At 58.4% G+C, this 19,509-nt stretch overlaps 2 protein-coding genes across 2 annotated transcripts; both read right to left on the bottom strand.

Moving 5' to 3' along the window:
- Positions 1-3,010: 3,010 nt before the first annotated feature.
- On the bottom strand, positions 3,011-5,642 carry LRRC55 (leucine rich repeat containing 55). The gene is made up of 2 exons (XM_066551851.1): positions 5,033-5,642; positions 3,011-4,947 (listed from the first exon to the last, which is right to left on the bottom strand). Exons 1-2 carry the CDS (start codon positions 5,640-5,642, stop codon positions 4,712-4,714), a joined length of 846 nt encoding a protein of 281 aa, XP_066407948.1. The 3' UTR covers positions 3,011-4,711.
- Positions 5,643-8,703: 3,061 nt separating this feature from the next.
- Positions 8,704-19,374, bottom strand: LOC136558103 (inner centromere protein-like). Its single transcript, XM_066552398.1, has 20 exons — positions 19,276-19,374; positions 19,003-19,141; positions 18,781-18,894; positions 17,019-17,683; positions 15,986-16,037; positions 15,420-15,453; positions 15,076-15,175; positions 14,478-14,565; positions 13,856-13,991; positions 13,693-13,785; positions 13,572-13,583; positions 13,011-13,120; positions 12,773-12,884; positions 11,923-12,018; positions 11,571-11,692; positions 11,306-11,384; positions 10,368-10,475; positions 10,073-10,159; positions 9,348-9,504; positions 8,704-9,005 (listed from the first exon to the last, which is right to left on the bottom strand). Exons 2-20 carry the CDS (start codon positions 19,131-19,133, stop codon positions 8,806-8,808), a joined length of 2,496 nt encoding a protein of 831 aa, XP_066408495.1. The 5' UTR covers positions 19,134-19,141; positions 19,276-19,374; the 3' UTR covers positions 8,704-8,805.
- Positions 19,375-19,509: the final 135 nt, after the last annotated feature.

The raw sequence follows: 19,509 nt of genomic DNA, 5'->3' as shown, positions 1-19,509 counted from the left end.
TGGGGGTTTGTGTGCACTAAGGGCCGTCTCTGCCTGGGACGGATTCTCCCGGTCTCTTCCTCAGCAACACTTTGGGAAATGCAGGAAAACCTCCATCCCAACCAACCCTTCAGGGCATTGCAGCACCGGGGTGGGGGTGTTTGACCCCGTGGGGTGGGCACCTGCCTGCCCCAGCCCCCCAGCCGTGATTGTATCAGGCGGCAGCACTGAAATCCCAAATCCTATTTTGGGGCTTTTTTTCCTTATCTGAGGACGAGCCCCGGGTGACTCAACTGGGTGTGCAAACGGGACCTGGTGCTGTGAAACACCCAAACCTGAGGGATGGGGACATGGGACCCCCCGGGTGCAGATGGGGACGCTCAGGGTATGAGGAGGGACACAGGACCCTCTGGGCATTGATGGGAGGTTTGGGCACCGGGCAGGACCCCGGCTCACCCCAAGCAGGATTTGGATGAGCCAGCAAATGGCTCCTGTCCCATTTCCCCCCTCCCAGCCCCCGCCGTTTCCTGAGGCTCTGCTCGAAATAAATCTTCCCCCTATTTGCTATTTACATCCTTCATTTATCGGTGATGAACTATGCTATCTCCTCAGCCTTTGTTCTCTCTTGGAAAGGATGCTGGGTTCCTTGGGATGCTTCCCGTCAGGGGAGCTGCCTCCGCCTTCCTGCCGGCCCCCACCGTGTTTGGGAGCCACCGCCCAGGGTCTCCCCGTGTGGGGACAGTCCTTTGTCCAGAGAGGGGGAACAGAGGGGGTGGCCACGGGGATGGGGACTGCACAACCCCCAGCTGGAGGGGTGGGAGCCTCCTTGAGGGTTTTAGGGAGTTTCCAGATGGATCTGGTTTGGTCTAAGGGCTGAGGGAGCTTGAGGAGTGGGAATGTTGCATCCAGGGACACGTCCAAAAGTGTGTTTACATTCCAGTGCCATCCAGGCTCCCTCAGCCTGGAGAGACCCCTGGATATCTCTCATCCATCTGTCAATCCAGCTGTACATCCATCAGTCCAACAGTCCCCTCCTCCCTCCATCCATCCATCCATCCATCCATCCATCCATCCATCCATCCATCCATCCATCCATCCATCTATCCATCACTCCATCCATCCGTGGGTTAATGGTTTTGGGGTTACAGGAGCATTGCTGGGTTGATGGCTGGACTTGATCATAAAGGTCTTCCAACCTTTGTGATTCTACGATTTTTCCCTTTTCTCCCTCCCTTTGCCCATCCCTCCATCCCACCCTCCTCCTTTCCCTCCATGCCTCCATCACCCCCAAACACCCCTGTCCTGTGGGGGTGTCAGCTTTGCTGCCTCCCCCCGTCCGGCTCAGCCGCCGGGCGCGGAAATGGCCGCAGGCGCCCGGCCAGCAGAGACGGAGCTGCCGACTTTCTATCCGCGTCTTGGAGATTTCCCTTTCCCTTCCAGGAGGGAAATGTTTGGTTGAGGAGTCTCTGGGGAGAAATGCAGGGACACTCCAGAAAATAACAAGGCCGGAGCTGGGGGTGAGGGGCAGCAAGGCCGGACCACCCGTCGGAAGAAGATAAGGAAGGTGTTGCCTTCCTGAGAGTGCCTGGGGAAGATGAGGAGGGAAGATAGAGGGGGACAGCAGGCACGGGGGGATGGGGAGCATCCTTGGAAAGGATGGCTGGGGAGTGGGGGGTGGCCGTGATCCTCAGGGAGCCCTCAAACCTCACAATGCCATGCCTCGGGGACGCTGCAGGGCCGGGGGGCATGGCCAGGTTTCCCCAAACCGTGGTTGTGGGAATGTGACACTGGGAAAACAGAATACTCTGCACACGGAGTAAAAGTGGCTCCGGGGAGGATGGATGCACCAGGGATAGGAAGTGGGGTAAGGATGGGGACAGGTCCCCTCCCAACACCACAGCTCTCCCCCCACTGCGCTTTTCCAAGCTGCCAAACGGGATGTTCATCCCCCCGACCTCCCCCCACCGCGCATCCCGCCCGGGGGTGCCGAAATAATCTGGTGGTGCTAAGGATGTCCCCGGGCGTCCCCTTTGAAGTGACCTCCGTGTTTACAGCCCGGCTCGGGCTCCTTCACACCTCCCGCCCCAAAGCAAACGGAGGGGGGGGGGACCGCGTGGGTGGGGGGGCTGCAGCTCCCGTTTGTGCCGGGAAAACTCGGATTTGCCAAAGCTGCGGGAAAGCTTTGGCACCATACCCAGGGCTCAGAAACTTTTGTCACTGTGGGGTGGGAGCGGTGGCTGCCGGGGGTGGCATTTCGGGAGGGTCCCTGCCTCGATGTGTCCCCACCAGTCCAACCCCCCCCCCCCCCCCCCCCGCAATATGAGGAGACCCCCGAAGGTCTGGTGGGCCCCGTGTGACCCTGCAGGATTGAGGAGGGGACAGAGAGGGAGGACAGAGAGAGGAAAAGGAGTGGAAAAGTTGGGGGGCCGGTTTTGGTGGGTGGGGGAGGTTTGGGGTGGGAGGTGGGATTGTATTATGTGGATGGATGGATGGATGGATGGATGGATGGATGGATGGATGGATGGATGGATGGATGGATGGATGGAGGAAGGGAACGATGGGTGCATGGAAAGAGGGATGGCAGGGCAATGCCAGGGTTCGGGGGCGCCCCGGGCTGGGCGCTGGCAGCCACTGACGGCCGCTGCCCCCACCGCTCCCGCGGGGCCGGACGCGGCACAGCTGCTGCCCGACCTCTGGGCTCCGGCCAGGCGGGACGGGGGCCGCGTCCCCCCGCCCGCCCGCCCGCCCGCCCCGAGGGGGTCCCGGGGAGGGGGGGACGCGGAGGTGACCCGGCGGCCACAGCTGGGCCCCGCCGGGGCCGGGAGATGCTGCCGGAGGAATAACAGGAAGCGCTGGAGGGAAGAGCGCGGCTGATGCCTTCTGCAGGCTGCGGGACGCTGCCTGTGCCCGCTGCACGCAGCCGGGTGTCTGCCACACACATGTCCCTGTCACACACACACAGTGTCCCCTCACACGCACGTCCCTGTCACATATGCGTGTCCCCCCCCCACACGCGTGTCCCGGCCCCGGCTGCGCTGACACTCTTTATTGTCGAGGTTTGGCGCTGAAAAAGTGCCCCGTGGTACAAAACCCGCGGTTACAAAACGTACAAAGAGCGGGGCTGGGGGAGAAGAGAGAAAAAGGAAAGGAAAATAAAGGAAAAAGGGAAAGAAAAGGGAAAAGAAAAAAGAAAAGAAAAGAAAAGAAAAGAAAAGAAAAGAAAAGAAAAGAAAAGAAAAGAAAAGAAAAGAAAAGAAAAGAAAAGAAAAGAAAAGAAAAGAAAAGAAAAGAAAAGAAAAGAAAAGAAAAGAAAAGTCTAAGATAGAAGACAAGAGGAGGAAAGGAAAGGAAAGGAAAGGAAAGGAAAGGAAAGGAAAGGAAAGGAAAGGAAAGGAAAGGAAAGGAAAGGAAAGGAAAGGAAAGGAAAGGAAAGGAAAGGAAAGGAAAGGGATAGAGAAACAAGAAAATCAAAAGACAAGGAGAAACAAAAGAGAAGGAAAATAAAACATAAATATAAATACAAAAAGAAAAGGATGAGGTGAGGCAGAGGAAGGAGCTGGTGGGATGCAGGTGGATGCTCCATGCCCATGTGGCTGGTCCAGGGGTGCAGGAGTTGTGGGGGGTGCAGGGGGTGTGGAGCAGGGGGGTTCTTGGACTCACTGAAAGGAAAATAATAAAATCCCAGACAAAATAGAGAAGGCAGAGGCCAAGTTCCCTTTCCTGGGGGCAGTGCTGAGGCTGGGGTGCAGCAGGAGCCCTTTTGGGGTGGGCTGGGGTTAAACCAAACCCCCCTTCCCATGCACTCAGCCTCCATGGGGGACAGAGGAAGGGACAAAGCAGCCCTCAGGTGACCCCGGCCCCTCTCCTCACTGATGTGCTCCCACAGTGACAGGGTGACACAGACACCAGGGACAGGTGACACAGGCACTGGGGACATGGCTGTCCCGGCTGGACAGAGGGTCGTTGGCTTTCTGCTTTTTGCTTTTTTTTTCTTGTTTTGCCCTTTTTTAGAGCTCCTTCCACCTCCCAAACCTCCCCCAGGGTGGGCAATGCTGGTGCCCGGGTCGGCCCCGAAGAGGAGGCAGATGTCATCTCTGGGAGATGCAGTCCCTGGAAGGTGCCATCCTTGGGAGATCCCATCCCCTGGAGATGTCAGAACCCATCCCACTGCCAGGCTTGGTGGTCCCGGTGCTGTTACAGCATATCCTGATGTCACCAGCAAGGTGCAGGCATGCCCTGGAACGGTGGTGACGACCTGGGTGTCAGCAATGCTTCCTGGCCCCCTGGATTTTTGGGGAGGCTGGAGAGTATGTGCAGGATTTGGGGGGGCTCCAGCAGTGCTGCTTTGGGGCTGAAAGCAGGGATTTCCTCGATGCCCCCAGGAGAGTGGCTGTGGTTCCCGAGACACACACACTTTGTCCTCTGTCTCTCCCAGGCAGAGGTGGGGGGTTCCCAGGGGATTCCCAAATCACTGCCTCAACCAGTCCTGGGCAGTGGGAACAGCACAGGAGGGGGTCCAAGCTCACGGTGATGGGGGGTGCAAAAACTCCCCACTTTGGGGCAAAAGGAAGCAGGGCTGTCCCCTGGTGTCCCCGGCGTCTCGAGGGCCACCCCGGCACGGGGGGCGGCAGGAGGGGACGCGGACAAGGCACAGTCTGGTGTCCCCGCGGGGGCGGCCGGGCCGGGGGGTGGCCGGGGCGGGGTCAATCGGCGGTGGTGGCAGCGGCGGTCCCTAAACGTCCTCGTCCTCGCTGGCCTTGCTCCAGCGGTGGCAGCAGTTGGCCGTGATGCCCAGCAGGAAGTTGGTGGCCACCGAGGCGATGGAGACGACGAAGCCGACGAAGGCGATGAAGAGATAGTCGTCGAGGGTCAGCGTCAGGTGGCAGGCCTGGAAGCTCTCCTCCGTCAGCGACAGCAGCGGGGCCCCCGCCACCTCGGGGGGAGCCCAGCACTCCGCCTGCTGTGAATCTGCAGGACGGAAGGATGGAGATGGCGTCAGCCCGGCCGCCGGCCCCCGTGCGGGACGGGGCGCGGGGGTCCCGGTGGCACCTACCCGAGGAGCAGCGCTGGATGCGGCCCCGCAGCCACTTGAGGAGTGGCTCCATGGCGCAGCCGCAGAGCCAGGGGTTGCCCCCCAGGCGCAGCCCCACGAGGCCGGGCAGCCCCTCCAGGGCGTCGAGGCTGAGGGCGGCCAGGCCGCCGTAGCTGAGGTCCAGCTCCCGCAGCTGGGCCAGGCCGCGGAAGGCCTGCGGGTGGACGCGGCGCAGCCCTGGGTTGTGGCTGAGGTCGAGGCGCAGCAGCGCGCTGGCCTCGCGGAACATGTCCGCGGGCACCAGGCTGAAGTTGTTGTAGCTCAGGTCCAGGTGCGCCAGGCGCCGGGCGCCGCGGAACAGCCCGGCCGGCAGCGCCGCCAGCGAGTTGTTGCGCAGGTCGAGGGCGCGCAGCTGCCCGTAGCAGCCCAGGTAGCCCGGCGGGATGCTGGCGATGCGGTTGTGGGCCAGGCTCAGGTTGCCGGTGTCCAGCGGCAGCTCGGGGGGCACGGAGAAGAGCCGCTGCCCGCTGCAGTCCACCGCCTGCCCGCGGCAGCTGCACAGCACCGGGCAGCCCGCGCCCGCCGCCGCCACCGCCGCCGCCGCCGCCAGCAGCCAGGGGCCCAGCAGCATGGCCTCGTGGCCGCGGCCCTCACGGGGCGCCGGGGGCCATCCCGCCCGCCCGCTCACGCCGAGGGCTGCCGGCGGCCGGCCGCGGGGCCGGGCTGGCGGCGGTCACGGCGACGTTCCCGGCATCCCGGCGGCATCCGGGGGGCAACGCCAACCCCTCCGGGGGCACCGGCGGGGCCGGCGTCGGGCCGTCACCAGCCGCCTGCGAGGAAGAGCAGAGGGGGGAAGCCGTGCCGGCCGCACGCCCCGCCGGGGGGGCCGCCGCTGCTGCAGCCCGGCGTGGCCTCTGGGGCACCCACAGCCTCCCCGTGCCCCCCGGGCCAGGGTCACTCCTCCAAGCATCCCCCCGGGATTCCAGGCACAAAAGGCCCCTCCAGACCTGCTGACCTTGGCCAACCCATCTTGGCTGGTGGTGGGCAGAGCAGAGGTGCTGCTCCACGGCCCCCCGCCACCCCCCGCCAGTCCCCCGCCACCACGAGCTGAGCTCGGTGCCCGGGACATCCTCCCCGCCTCTCTCCCGGGGGAAGATCCCCATTCCCAGCACCCACCGGGGTCCCCCCAGGCCTGCCCTCGCCCCCCACCACCTGACTGTGTCTGCCCCATCCTCCCTCGCCCGCACCCCCAGCTCCATCCTCTCCCACCGGCCCACCTTACCCCGGTCATTCCCATCCCCACAGCGCCCCGACCCCTCCGGTGGGGCCGGGCTGCCCCGGGGTACTCACTGGCCAGGGAGGGAGCAGGGCCTGGCTCCCTGCGGTGATGTGGGGGTCCGGAGGGGCGATGTGGAGGGCTCCAGATGGGGATGGTGGGGTCTCCGGTGGCCGGCCACACCCCGGAGGCCGCCAAGTCGGGAGCTGGGCTTCGGCAGCGGCGGCCAAGGCTGCTGCGAGCCCGGCGATGGGAGCAGGTCTTTCCCCACCTCCTTCCTCCCCTCCTCCTCCTCGTCCTCCCTTGTCTCTCTCTTTCTCTGTCTCTTTTTTTTTTTCCTCTTTTTTTCCTTAGGGCCAGATACTGACGTGTCGGTGTCTCTTAGCAACTGCCTCCACATCTCTGAGCAACAGGAGAGCGGGATGCGGAGCCGCCGAGCCGGGGAGACAGCGGCGGGCGGAGGTGCCCCCGCCTCAGGGACCCCCTGCCCAGGCCGGGGGACCCGCACCCGCACGGCCCAGGCACCCGGCAGGGATGGAGCAGGAAGAGGGCTCCATCCTGCTCCCCTGCCCCGATCCCCAGCCCTCCCACTCCCAGCCCCGGGAAGCATCCTCGTGGGATGGGGTGAATCAGGGGTTCCCAGGCACTGAAAACAGAAACAGATGACGTGGTGGCAGAGGGGAGAAACAAGGCAGCCGGGATCTAAGGGGAGCTCTAGGATCCAAAGGGACTGCTGGAATTCAAGGGGCACTGTCACCCTTCTGTGCTCCTGCTGTGCTCACAGCCCTGGAAAATGCCTCAGGTTGACATGGATTATTTTGCTTCATGCAAGCTGAAACGTTCCCTTCTCCGTTTGGAGGGACACAGTGGGATCAGCCACCTGCCCCCTCCCACCTGAGAACGGCCCTTTGGGATCACAGGGATGCCCACAGTTTGCTCCTGGAATGGTGCAACACCATGGCTCCAGCATTTCTAGGAAGGAGGCACTTCCACATCCAGCCCGCCCACATCTAGGGGATCCCTGCTTGATTCTCTCTTGCTGATTTCATGGAGCTGCTCCTTTTTCCAGCTGGCACTGGAACCCGATGCCGGTGCTGGAGGGCCTTTTGCTCCCCACATCCCATGGGATGGATCCTCCCTGGTGCGGAGCTGGCAGACAGACGGCACAGCCGCCTCTCCTGGGGTGGCATTAACCAGCACTGCTCCCAGCTCCCTGCAAGCTCCTGGGAGCTCCCGGAGCGCAAGGCCCGGGCTCCCAGCGGGCTCCAGGAGCCGAGCAGAGCCAGCGGCAGCACAGACACCTCATTAGCGCTCAGCCCGGAGCCTGGCAGCGCATCCCTGCCAGCAGCTGTTGGCACCGAGGGTTTTTTCCACTCCCCCACTGTTCCGGGCTCCACTGGCACCAAAGAAACTGGGAAACGGTCCTGACTGGGGCTGGGCTGCAGCAGAGCTCGTGTCCTCCTCACCCAAGCCCCTGTGGAGGTGGCCATGGGGACATGGGGCTTGTGGGGCATTGTCCCTGAGGAAGCTGGGGGACAAATGCTGCCCTCTGGGATAGGAAGGAGCCTGGCCTGTCCTCCCCACCTTACCCATGGACTCGTGCCTGATCCCATCCAAAAAGCATTCCTGGGACCAAAGGCCCCTTAGGTGAGCACTGGCCCTGGGACTGAGCACTCCAAGCACTTCCAGCCTCTTTCTGTGGAAGGAGTGGCAGGATAGCACCAGGGATTCTGGCTCCATAAATCTACCTTACAGCCAGAGCCTTTTCTGTTTCAATCCATCCCTGCTCCTGTCACTCCATGTGCACTCAGGCTTGGGAAAGGAAGAAAGAAGGAGTGGGATGGCTGCAGCTCTGCTGCTGAGGGTGGGGGGGGTCAAAGCTGCCACACTGACAAATCCCTGGGGAACCATCCCCTTCCTCACAGTTCCCAAACCCACCCAGCTCCTGCTCAAGACAGGCTGTCCCATTGAGCCTGCCACAAACAGGATCCAGAGCAGAGCCTGGGCTTCCTTTTCACATTAGAAAAAAAAAAGGGTGAGGAGGCATTAGCCACTGCTTAAATTGTCCAGGGAGATTTTTCCAGCAGCAGGAAGAAGATTCTGGCTCAGACTAAGATGAGTGCACAGGAATTGTTGAAGAAAAAGGAATTGCAGATAATTAAGACAGTATAGATAAATACATAAACACAGTAAATATATAAAAAAGGGTTACAAAAACATTATCCCCTCAATGATTTAAAAACTTGATCTTCCTTAAAGCAATTTCCAAGCTTCCTTGTGCAAGGGAATATTCTAAGTGAATAGGAAATGAGGCAGACTAGGAAATGGCTCTGGTTGCAGAGCAGCAACTGTGATTTCTGCAAGGCACAAGCAACAGTCACCAAGGTACGGGGAAGGAGACACACCCAGTGAGCGCTGGACTTGAATAAACAACTTTATTTCTGTACAAAAGAATAATAGAAAGTTAAAATTGTCAATACAGGGCAAGTACAACACAGAGCCTAGAAACCACCTTGGTTCAGCTCTGGAAGGAGCAGGAGGGGCCGCAGGAGGGGCCGGGCGGGGAGTGCCACACGGCCGAGCTGGTGCGCTTGAAGTAGCGGGGTTTGCTCTTGTAGAAGATGTCCTCCAGCTTGGGGCTGGGGATGGCCCCGAACAGCGCGTCCAGGTCCACCGGGTGGTAGTACTGGTGCACGATGGCCTGCTGGAGCTGCGCCCCTGTGGGAACAAGGGGAACAGCACACGGCTGCAGGCCCGCGGGACCAGCACTCCCCTTCCCCTCTGAGAGCCACCGGCCGGGCAGGAGCGGTGGGACAGCTCCCACTGCCACCACACCCCGCTTCTCCTCAGGAGCTGGGGCTGTGCCCCCTTTTCAGAGGGCTCTGGTTTCACCTGAGCCCATGAGAGCTCACAGGAAGCAGCGCTGATCCCCTCAGCACACAGAGCTGGGAGCTGCCAGAGGTGCACACACTCCTGGACTGTGCTCTGGGATGGCTCCAAGCAAGACTGGAAAGCTCCAGGGCAGGAGGGAAAGGAAGCCAGCCCAGAGCTAGCACCTACCATCAGCCCAGGCAGGGATGGGCTTCCGAGGGTTGCTCTCATCATCTGTGGAGTCGTCGCTGTTCAGATCCAGCCCGTAGCTGTTCTCATTGGCCGGGGGCGATGCTGGTTCCTGAGCACCCTCCAGGGACCCGAGGCAGGATGTGGAGAGGGATTTCTGAAACCACACAGAGAGCAGTGATGAGCAAGGGGAGCAGCACTTCCATGGCTGCAATGGCCACCAGAGCCCCAAAGTGCTCAAATTCTTAACCAACACAAAGCTGTCACTGGGCTCTGTGCCTTGACACCTGCTCTTAACACTCCCTCCCCTCCTGTTTTCTATGGAAAAACCTGGGAAAGGCACGCTGTGCATGTCCCAGCACTCAACTCTACACGTAAACCCTTCGGTTTTCCCTCACTGGAGCTCTGACACAGCCAGGACGGAGCCCACAGCAGATTCCCGACAGAGACAGCGTTGCATCCCAGCTCCGAGCAGCCTCTCCTGCCGCTCTGCCCATGGAAAAAGGCTCCGCATCTGCAGCTGGCACAAGCCTGGCTGCCCAGGGCCGCTCCCACCGGGACGTCGCCTCAGGCCCTGCTGCCCTCCCGTGGCCGCTTCCAGCATCTTTTCCACCTCCAGCCACTTGTTTTTCCAGCTGCTCCTCCGTGCCATGGCTGTGCCGCGGGGGCCAAGTAGCCACAGCAGGCCAGGGCCACCCGAGGGTTGTGCCGGGGCCAGGGCTCACCTTGACAGCTTTGTTCGGCCACGTCCCAGGGGCTGCTGGTGGAATGGGTTTTTTCTCCTCTCTCGGCTGCTGCTGAACATCAGCCTCCTGTAAGACACGGGAATGAAGTCATTCCTCACTCACACAGAACAAGCTCTGACACAGAGCTGTGTTCTCGGCAGCAGCTCTGGCAACATCCAGCTCTCAGTGCCTCTGTGGCTTCTTCTGCAGAAATAATCCCAAATCCAAGACTGCCAGATAAAGCCAAACCTGTCTCTGCTCAGGTCCAGCCTGGCTCTTTGGAGCCCACACTCACCCTCTCTGCTTGGAGCCAGACGTTAAGAGCTGGGAAAAATGATTCTGGTGGCTCATATCTTTTCTCCAGCCCAGGCCCGAGAGGCAGCTTTTTGGAACTTTCTTTCCCCTAATAAAGAGGAAAAAATTAACTGCTGCAGTTTCTTTTCGACCTAAACCATTTCTCCGAGAGTTTCCCCTTGTGTGCTGCTCAGCCATTTTCTCCTGCCTGGAAAAGCTTTGCCAGACTCATTCTGGACCTGCTGCTGGCAGCACAGGAAGGATTCAGACCTTAAATTAAATTTATACAGCACAAAAGAGTCCAAGTGCCAGGGACTGAGGGAAGGAGTGCAGCAGGAGCCCACACAGGAGGAAGAATTGATCCTGAAGAGGAAGAACCATTTGGGGCATTGATTTTTCACTAATGAAGCAATGAATTTAAGAGTAGAGAGTGAAAGCAAATGTTAATGTGATATTTCAAGACCAACAACCCTGAATTAAAGCCCCGGTGTTCTTTGTGTGAGTGCAAATGAAGTGACACAGAGCCATGTGGCACCCGAGGTTTGGGGGTCACATCCTTTGGGCACAGTGAGGAAATGTGGCAGTAAAACATTAATAAATCTCTAATTTCCACTAGAGATTTCCTAAAACCTCTAATGGTGAGCCTTCTCACCATTGGTTTCAGGATCAGTGAATGCTCTTTGAGGTGTTCTTCCAAGTGCCATTTCATGAAACTGTCCCCATACCATGACAGGGCTGAGGGCTCACCTGCGAGCCAGGGAAGCCCCAGCCCTTGGCTTGCTCCTGCACAGCACCTCTGTACAATAAACATCATTAGTTTCATTGTATTTGGTCCTCTAAACAACATCCCAGCAATGCAGCACTTGGAAAACACCTGATGCTGAGCCCAGCCTGTGTGCTGTGTGTAGAGAAGCTGCCCCCAGAACACTCCAACCTCACCTTGGTGGCCTTGCCAGCCAATGCTGCTGGCTCCTGTTGTACTTGGGGGGGCTTCTCCTTCCCTCGCTGCTTGGGATACCTGGGGGAAAAGAAAGGATTTAGAGAGGGAAGCATGCCTAGCTGTCCCTCGCCCTCTCACAGCCTCCTGCTCCTGCTCCCCAACCTCCAGGCAGCACCAGAGTCCAGGTGCAACATCACATTTACACCCACTGCTTCCCCACAGCCATGGCCAATTCCCTTCTCCAGGACAGGCACCAGCTCACACCTCTCCTTCGCTTGTCCCAGCTGTTTCTGCTCCAGAAGGTTCTTCAGTTCCAAAACTGTTTTCCCTCTTTCCTTCACTTCATCCTCTCTTCTTTTCTCCAGTGGTTCTTGCTGCTCATTTTCCTCCTGAAGAAACAAGAGGAAAACCCTGCAAGGCTCCAGCAGTTGGAATGTTTCTCCCTTGTGTCCCAACCCAACATCAGGTGCCTGGACAGAAATCTGGCAGCCCAGACGCCAAAATCCCTGCAGAAGCAGGCAATGACATGTCCCTATCCCATCAGCCACACCAATACAGCAGGTCCCTGCTGTCCCTGTCCTTTTCCATGTGCAGGAGGGGCCTGAGTTGCTCTTACCCCTCTCAGGGCTTTCTGCTTCCGTGTTTCTGCTTCCCCGTGTTTCTTGGACCCTTTCCTCTTGCTCCGCTCCTCTGCCACCTTCTCTTCCCTCACCTGTGAGGTATGCAACTGGGAAAGCCAAACCTGTCAGCTCCAGTGCTCCAAGGACACACTTCACAGCCTTAGAGGGAGGTCTGCAGCTTAGGATATCCCAGATCCTAAGGAGACTGAGGACCCAGCAGTGGGTCCACTCAGGGTTTGGGAAGGGATGAAAGGAACATGACTCCTTGTTTTCCAAAGCTGACCTTTCCAAAGGTCCCTTCAGTCCAGCCCAAAATGAGCAGCCAGGCTTCACCTAGAGGCTGCTCAGGCTCTGGGCCCTCAGGCACAGCTCCCTCAGCCCTTCACAGCCATTACACAGCACTGGCACTGGCACGTGGCTGCCAGGCCAGCCTTCACCTAGAGGCTGCTCAGGCTCTGGGCCCTCAGGCACAGCTCCCTCAGCCCTTCACAGCCATTACACAGCACTGGCACTGGCACGTGGCTGCCAGGCCAGCCTGCTCCCCCAAAAGGGCCAGGTTAGGCTCTGAAACCCAAACCTGACCCAAATGCACCCCCTACTGAGTCACACACTCCAGTCCAAGCACGTGGCCAGGTGAGGCTGTCACCTGCAGGGCTGTGCCGCATTCCCTGAATGCAGAGCAGCATGAACAGGGCCTGTCCCGACAGGAATGTGCAGAGGGATGGAGAACAAAAGCCGCCCCTTGTCAGAAGGAATCCTGGCATGCATGGAGCTTGTCACGGCCCTGCTCACACCTTGTGGTCTCACAGCTCTCAGAGAGGCCCAAAGCCCACTCAGCCTTCTCACCTTCTCATCACTCTGCAGGATCTTCTGCTCCATCCGCTTTTTCTTCTTTTCCTCCATCTGTTCTGCACGCTCTCGTGCCTGCAGGGCCTTCCTTAGGCGCTCTTCCCTCTTCCTGGGCAGTGTGGGCAAGAGGGGCCCGTCAGCCCTGCCTGCTCCCAAAGTGCTCATTCCAAGTGGGAAGGACAAGACAAGTCTGTGCTGACCAAGGAAAGAGCAGGGGGAAAGGAGGCCAACTCACTGCTTCATTTCTGCCTGACGCTGTCTCTTCTCCTCCTCCACTTTCTTCTTCCTCTGTTCCTCAGCCTCCTGCTTCTTCCGGAGGTTCTCCAGTCTCTGCCTCTCCTTCTCCTGAAGGGAGAAGAGCTCAGACTGTACCAGGTGCTGGGGGCTGTGTCTCCCCTCAGGCAGCCTGGTACATGCAGTCACTGTTGGAGTCATTCACCTGGACACTAGGATAGGGAGACAACACATATTTGGCAACAGGGATTATCCAATGCAAGCAGAGGTACAGAAGGAACAACTTCAGTCCTTCAGCTGTGGAGAATATCTTTAGAAAAGAACAGCACACCCCTGCTGTAGGTGACCATATGTCCCAGGAGCCAGGAAAATGGTGGAGAGGCAGCACAGTGCAGCCTGGCTCAGAGGCCAGAAGCTCCCAGCTGTCCCCAGTCCCAGCAGAACACACCTGCACAGAGATCCTGTCACCTCACCACTGGTGTGGCCAGAGGGCTGCTGGACATCGACGTGAGGGGAGAGTGTGGTCAGCGTGTCAGCCCCATGGATAAGGTGCCATACTTACAACAAAGTCTCCCTGCAGAGAAAGGGCATAAAAACACAATTAAAAGTCTGGAATTAACACCAGAACTCCCCTTCCCAGCACATGCAGCCCATTCTCCTCCCACCCCTCAGACATGACGCACCTTCAGGTGGGACCGGGTGGGAGTCTTGCGCTTGATGAAGTCCTTGATGCCACCCCCTTGTCCCTGCAGGAAGTTCTTCAGTGGCCTGACAGCCTGAGGAGAGAGAGGGAGGGAGCTCAAGGCCTGCCTGGCACAGGAGGCACTGGGCTACGGCACCACTCACCTTGCTGGCTGGAGAGGGGGATGCTGGAGCCTGGTTTGCCAAGGTCTTGTGCTTCTCATCCAAAGGGGAAAGGACCCGGCCCCCTGTCTGCTGCCCGTGCCACAGGACACCCAGGGCTTGCTTGCAGCCTTTCATCCTGGTGGCATCAGCAGGAGGAACATGAAGTGGCTGGCACCCTCCCCAGAGGGATTTACTGGCTATTACATCTTTCTCCCAAAACCTCCCCAGCAACACATAGTGAGGAGACACATCAGGTATTCCAGGAGTCAGGTCAGGTATTCCAGACACCCACACAGACAAAAATAACCAGGTCAGTCACTTGCACCTCAGGAGCCCTTGAAGTCACCTCCCAGCTCTGAGCTAACTGTGCTAGGGCACCTCTGCTGGTTTGTGCAGGACCTTGGGTGCTCCTCCCTATGCCAGACCCAAACAAGGCTCCAAAAGCCACAAAAGACTTTCAAGACACAGGATCTGGCCAAAGGAGATTTCAGAGCTACTGGGATTTGGGAGAGGAAGGCAGGGAAAGAAGCCCCCCACCCTTTTTAGCACAAATGACTTAAAGTGCTAAACCTGAGTCCTTCCAGACCCCTGGCTCATCCCTGCTCCTTGCAGTGTCTCCTACCACATGCGGGAGGAACTCTCCAGGGGCTTGGTACAGTGGGGCCGTTCCTGGCTCTTCTGGGGTTCACTCCTGGGATTTACATGGCTTCCTGTGGAGAAACCTGCAGTCAGTGCTACGTGTGAGGCATCCAACTCCCTCCAGGGACTGTTTCCACCATTCCAGCTCCAGCTACTTATCACATCCTGTAGTTCACAGGGAACAAAACACCCCACCCCAACTCCTCCTTCTTGCTCATAGGCACAGAAAATAATCAGGACCTCTAAATCTTCACATAATGCAACCACAGAGGGAAAGGACATGACACTGTGGAAGACTCCAGCTCCAGGAGCTCCTTCCCAAATGTCCCCACTCGTTGCACAGACTGAAGCTGGACAGGGCAGCGTTTGTCTCACAGCTTGGACACATTTACATGTCCTTGTCCACCTGATCCCTCACCTCTTCAGGAGGTCCAAACTTTACCTGAAAAACTTCCTTGACTGGTCAGAAGTGGCTCAGTTTCAACATAAGCCCTTTATTTCCCAGGAATACTCCCACTGACCCCAAGGTGTGTGTATTCTCAGGGTTTCATGCAAGGAAAGCAAGACCACCCAGAAGTTACCTGCAGCATTCCCTGCCTGCTGCTCCAGAGGGGACAGGTGCTGTGCAGGAGGGCTGGCAGCTCGGGGACTTGTGTTTGGAACAAGGACATCTCCAGGAGCCTGCAGGGAAAGAGGACAAGCATTCCCTTAGCACAGCTGCTCCAAAGAACAAGGCTAGCAGGGACCTGCTGCCCTGGAAAAGCCAGCTGCTAGCTCAGGTGGGGTCTGCTTCCCTCCCAGTGAGGGCTGTGCTGGCTCATTTTGGGACATCGGCCACGTCCCCACATCCAGTGACAACCTCAGCAAAGGTGCTGACTCAGCAAGAAGGCATCCACACAGTCTGAGGTTGTTCCTTGGAACTCACCTTCTCCCTCGGGGAATTTGGCTCCAGATCAGGCCTGTGAAGGAAAAGCTATTTTAATAATTTAAATTCTCTCTGAAGGCGAGTTATAGGTGATGGAAGCAGTGTATGGGACTCCGAGGAAGGGGCAGGTTCCTAAGCACATCCAACCAAGGATGTTGGAGGCTGTTCCAACCAAGCACATCAAGGCTGGTCTGTAAAATCCTCTGAGGGACTGTCCCACTGTGCTGCTGAACACCCCCTAACCACCTTGGGCCCCAGGAGCAGGAAAGAGGGGACTCTTGACAGCCTTGGGCTGTCCCTTTCCCAGAGCAGACCTGACTGGCCACCAGCATTGCAGGGCTAGTGGCAGCCAGGAATTCCAGGAACCCCAGGACACACCACCAGCCACCCCAGTGAAGGACCTAATCTCACTGTGCCTGAACAGCATAACCTGAAATCTCACCCAGCCCCAGGTGACAACAACATCTGAGCAGTCCCTGACAAAGTCTGTGACAGAAAAGCCACCCAGAGTGTCCTCACAGGGAATGCTAGCATCCCTTCCCACCTGCCTTACATGGCAGCCTCACCTTGTGCCACTGGTCACATCTTCTTCCACAAAAGCCTCCAAGGAGCTCTGACCTGCAGAGGAAAGCACAAGTAGAGCTGGGATTTCACTCCCAGGCTCCCAACAGCCACAGGGTGCACATGGAAGAGCTCAGGCTTCCTCCCAGGAACATGGATTGCTCTGCTTTCCCCACCAGCACCACACCTCCCTCGAGTGCCACTGAATCTGGAGTGGGCTGGGGAGGCAGAGCACTGAGGCAGCAGCTCTGCTGCCTGCAGGCTGCTCCAGCTGCCTGTGTCACAGCCAGCATTCCCAGGCCATTGGCTGCAGCTCCTGCCTCCCTGCACGCTCTGGTGCAGGGATCCAGGGGGTTTGGGCTGATTCCAGGCTCATTCCACCCCCCCATCACACCCCTTCGCTCCAAGTGTTATAACAAATGCCTGGATACAGCGTGACTCAAGGCTGACAAAGCTGAATTCCAGAGGCCTCCATGCTCCACCACAGCCTGTTTGCCTGCAGCAGCAATGGTTTTGGAAAGCCCAAAGAGCCAAACCGTGTCAGGAGCAGCAGGAATAGCTGATACAAGGGATTTGGAGCTACTGGGAATAGCCTAGGCTCCACGACCCCCGTTTCTCTGGTGACACAACTAGTTTGAGTCTCTTCTATGCTTGCCCAAAAAGCATTTGAGCTCCTCTGCCCACTGCAGCCTAACTTCAGGGCTGCACTTTCAGCCTTATTGATTTTTTGGAGAGCTGGCAGATGCCATAAATTAAAGTTCTTCCCCAGGGAATGCAGCACTCTCTCCCAATCCAAAGGCACACATGGCTGGAACCAGCCTGGCCACGCGCTCCCTTCCACAATTGTGCTTTTTGCCCATTCCCAAGCTATGTACCCCAACTCCCCCTGCCCCCCAGCCTTCCCCTGCTGCATCAACACCCTGGCTTGAAGCTGCACCCCAGGATCCCACCAAGACAGGAGACTTGGGGGGAGCTGGAGGCAGGGATGAGCTGCTCCACACCACTCCAATCCCTCATAGAAGCAGTGCAGGGACTCACAGCTCACTCTGCTGGAGGCTGAGGAGGATTCTCGAGCCGCTGCTTTCCTGGCCCTGCTGATGGATCTCCGGATCATGTTCTCCCTCCTGCTGGCCAGGGAGCACTTTTCTGCCAGGGAAGCCCTATGGCTCTTGCGGGGGGCACCCAGCCCGCTCCGACGGCACGTCCTGGATTTCTGTGCCACACTTTTACTGGGGGAGTCCTGGAAGAGCAGTGCCTCGAGGCCCTGAGAAGATCCATCTCCTTGGAGTGCAGCAAGACCACCATTCTGAGCAGCCTTGGGAGTGGAGGTACTGGCTCTCCTGGGGTCCTGCTCCCCATCCCTTCCTGGCTGTTCAGCTGGGATCCCAGGGATGTCCTGGAGCTCAGCTGCTGCATCCACCTCAGGTAGCTGCTCCCCCAAAATTGCTGGAGGGGCTGCATCACCCCCAGCAGCAGCCTGGGGACAATCCAGATCTGCCATGGGAACACGTGATTCCTCACGCTGCTTCCCGGGCAGAGCTGGGAGCTGGGGTGTGATGCCAGCCTGAGATCCTGGAGCAGAGCCGGGCATGGACACATCCTGCCCCTCACATCCAGGGCTCTGGGGCTGCTCCTGGCTCTGGCACTGCTGGGAGTTCAGGCTGGAAGACTGCAGCTTGACACCACTCCTCCTTCTGGATAACCTTAAGGGAAAAGAATTTTGAAGGAAACTATGAAGGAGTTGTCTACTGCCAAGCAAGTTTTGGAGAGAAAAGCAGATGGGGTAAAAGTGAAGCTGCAGCTGCTTCTGCACTCCACCGCTTCCCCTCACAGCCCATCCTATCCCTGGGGAGAGGCACACGGACACAGCCCAGATGGGAGCTCACACACAAGGGCTGTGCCACACGGACAGTCAGGTGTGGAGAAGTAGCAGTGGGAAAGGTGCATCCAGCCCTACATCAAGAGCTGGCTTTAAACCCTGCCCTGGGAGCAGCACATGGCAGAGGACAGCCCCTACAGAGGGACACACAGCATGTCACCTTCCTGGTGACATCAGCAGCTCTTCCCAAACCAAGTCTAAAGGAGGGAAAACACCAACAGGAGTTAGCTGGGCTGCCCCCCTAGAAGAGGCATGACCTGAGCACCCAGAGCAGGGCCTGGAGCTCTCCCTGCTCTGATCCGCAGTGCTGCTTTTCCTGCTCTCCCTGCACACACACAAACCTCCCACGCTCCCACTATTCCTGCTGCTCTCCCCGCCCTCCATGTCTGCTTCCTAACAGTCTCCCACCTCTAACTTTTCCTCCTGTGGGCCTCTCACCATAGTCAGCACGATTTTAGTGCCCTAAAACACCAATGGATCAGGTTTGGGCAGCTTTAAAAGTGGCATGGGCTCTAAGCAAATCACTTGGAACTTCCACTTCAGTCCCTCCATAAACCCTTGGAGCCTCCCTGCCTGCCAACTCAGACATGGTGCTGGCAACACATCCCTTTCCCAAGTTTTCCAGGCACTGATGCAGAGGCTTAGGGAGAGAACACCAGGAACAGCAATCTGAGCCCAAAAGAAGAACTCAGTGAGACAAAACACAAATGTAAACAGACAAGAAAATAGAATGTTTATTATTCTTCAACTATGACCAGAAAAAAAATAGTGAAGGAAAGTGGCAAACTTTATCCCAAACTCTCACCAGAATCAAACAGTGAGCAATCCCAATGTGCCCCTTTGATAACTCAGGGAACACAGGCACTGTTTTGTTTCATCCAAACACCATGAGGCTGAGCCAGAGCAAGCTGACCCACCTACCTCCTCCTGCTCAGCTCCTTGTTTTCCTCCCTCATCCAGGAGGACTGCCTCTTCCTGAGCTTCCTCCTCTGCGACGGCGTTTTGGGCAAGAGCATGGGCTCATCCCTGAAGCTGCTGTGGGGCAGAAGAGGCAGAGCACAGATTGCTTCCCCCACTGCCCACATCAAACCCCTCACACCCAGCTGGTGTGGCACAGTGGGGTCCCCTCAGGGCAGCCCTTACCTCTTGAGCATCCTCATGCCCTGCTCCTCCACCTCCCGCAGCCAGGCCAGGTGCTTGTGCTGTGCGTCGGAGAGGAAGCGGGACAGCCTCTGCCCGCACACTTCCAGCAGCTGCTGGGGACCCTCCGCCATCGCCTCGCCTGGGACATAGAGAAAGAGGACAGGGGTAATGGGGGGGGGGGGGGGGGGGGGGGGGGGGGGAAAGGGGGCAGCCACGACACCTCTCAACGTGGGAAAGAGAGACGCAGGCACCGGGGGGAGTAGGAACACAGACCAGGGTTTAGGTGTTGGGGGACCCCTCCCAAGCTCCCCAGATCCTCAAGAGCACTCGCTCGGCACCGGACCAGAGCTGCTGCTGCCGCCACCTCGTCCGCTCGCCACACCCTCACAACATGACCCAGCCCTTCGCACCCCGAGGTTATACCCGGCCTCCGCCAATCACAGCGCACACCTCTCAATCGCCGGAGTTTTATTGGTTGATTTGCCCGTCCGTCACCCTCAGCTATTA

Source organism: Molothrus aeneus, chromosome 6 (genome assembly GCF_037042795.1).
Source record: "Molothrus aeneus isolate 106 chromosome 6, BPBGC_Maene_1.0, whole genome shotgun sequence".
NCBI classification, from domain to species: domain Eukaryota; kingdom Metazoa; phylum Chordata; class Aves; order Passeriformes; family Icteridae; genus Molothrus; species Molothrus aeneus.
This window is presented reverse-complemented; position numbering and strand designations above follow the sequence as displayed.

Excerpts from the sequence above, each read along its gene's own strand:
- LOC136558103 (XM_066552398.1), bottom strand. The coding sequence starts at position 19,133 with ATGGCGGAGGGTCCCCAGCAGCTGCTGGAAGTGTGCGGGCAGAGGCTG. Across the intron at positions 17,684-18,780 it reads AAGGAGCTGAGCAGGAGGAG|GTTATCCAGAAGGAGGAGTG; the intron begins GTAGGTGGGTCA and ends TTTTCCCTTAAG. Across the intron at positions 15,454-15,985 it reads GATGTGACCAGTGGCACAAG|GCCTGATCTGGAGCCAAATT; the intron begins GTGAGGCTGCCA and ends TTTCCTTCACAG.
- LRRC55 (XM_066551851.1), bottom strand. The coding sequence starts at position 5,642 with ATGCTGCTGGGCCCCTGGCTGCTGGCGGCGGCGGCGGCGGTGGCGGCG. Across the intron at positions 4,948-5,032 it reads CATCCAGCGCTGCTCCTCGG|ATTCACAGCAGGCGGAGTGC; the intron begins GTAGGTGCCACC and ends TCCGTCCTGCAG.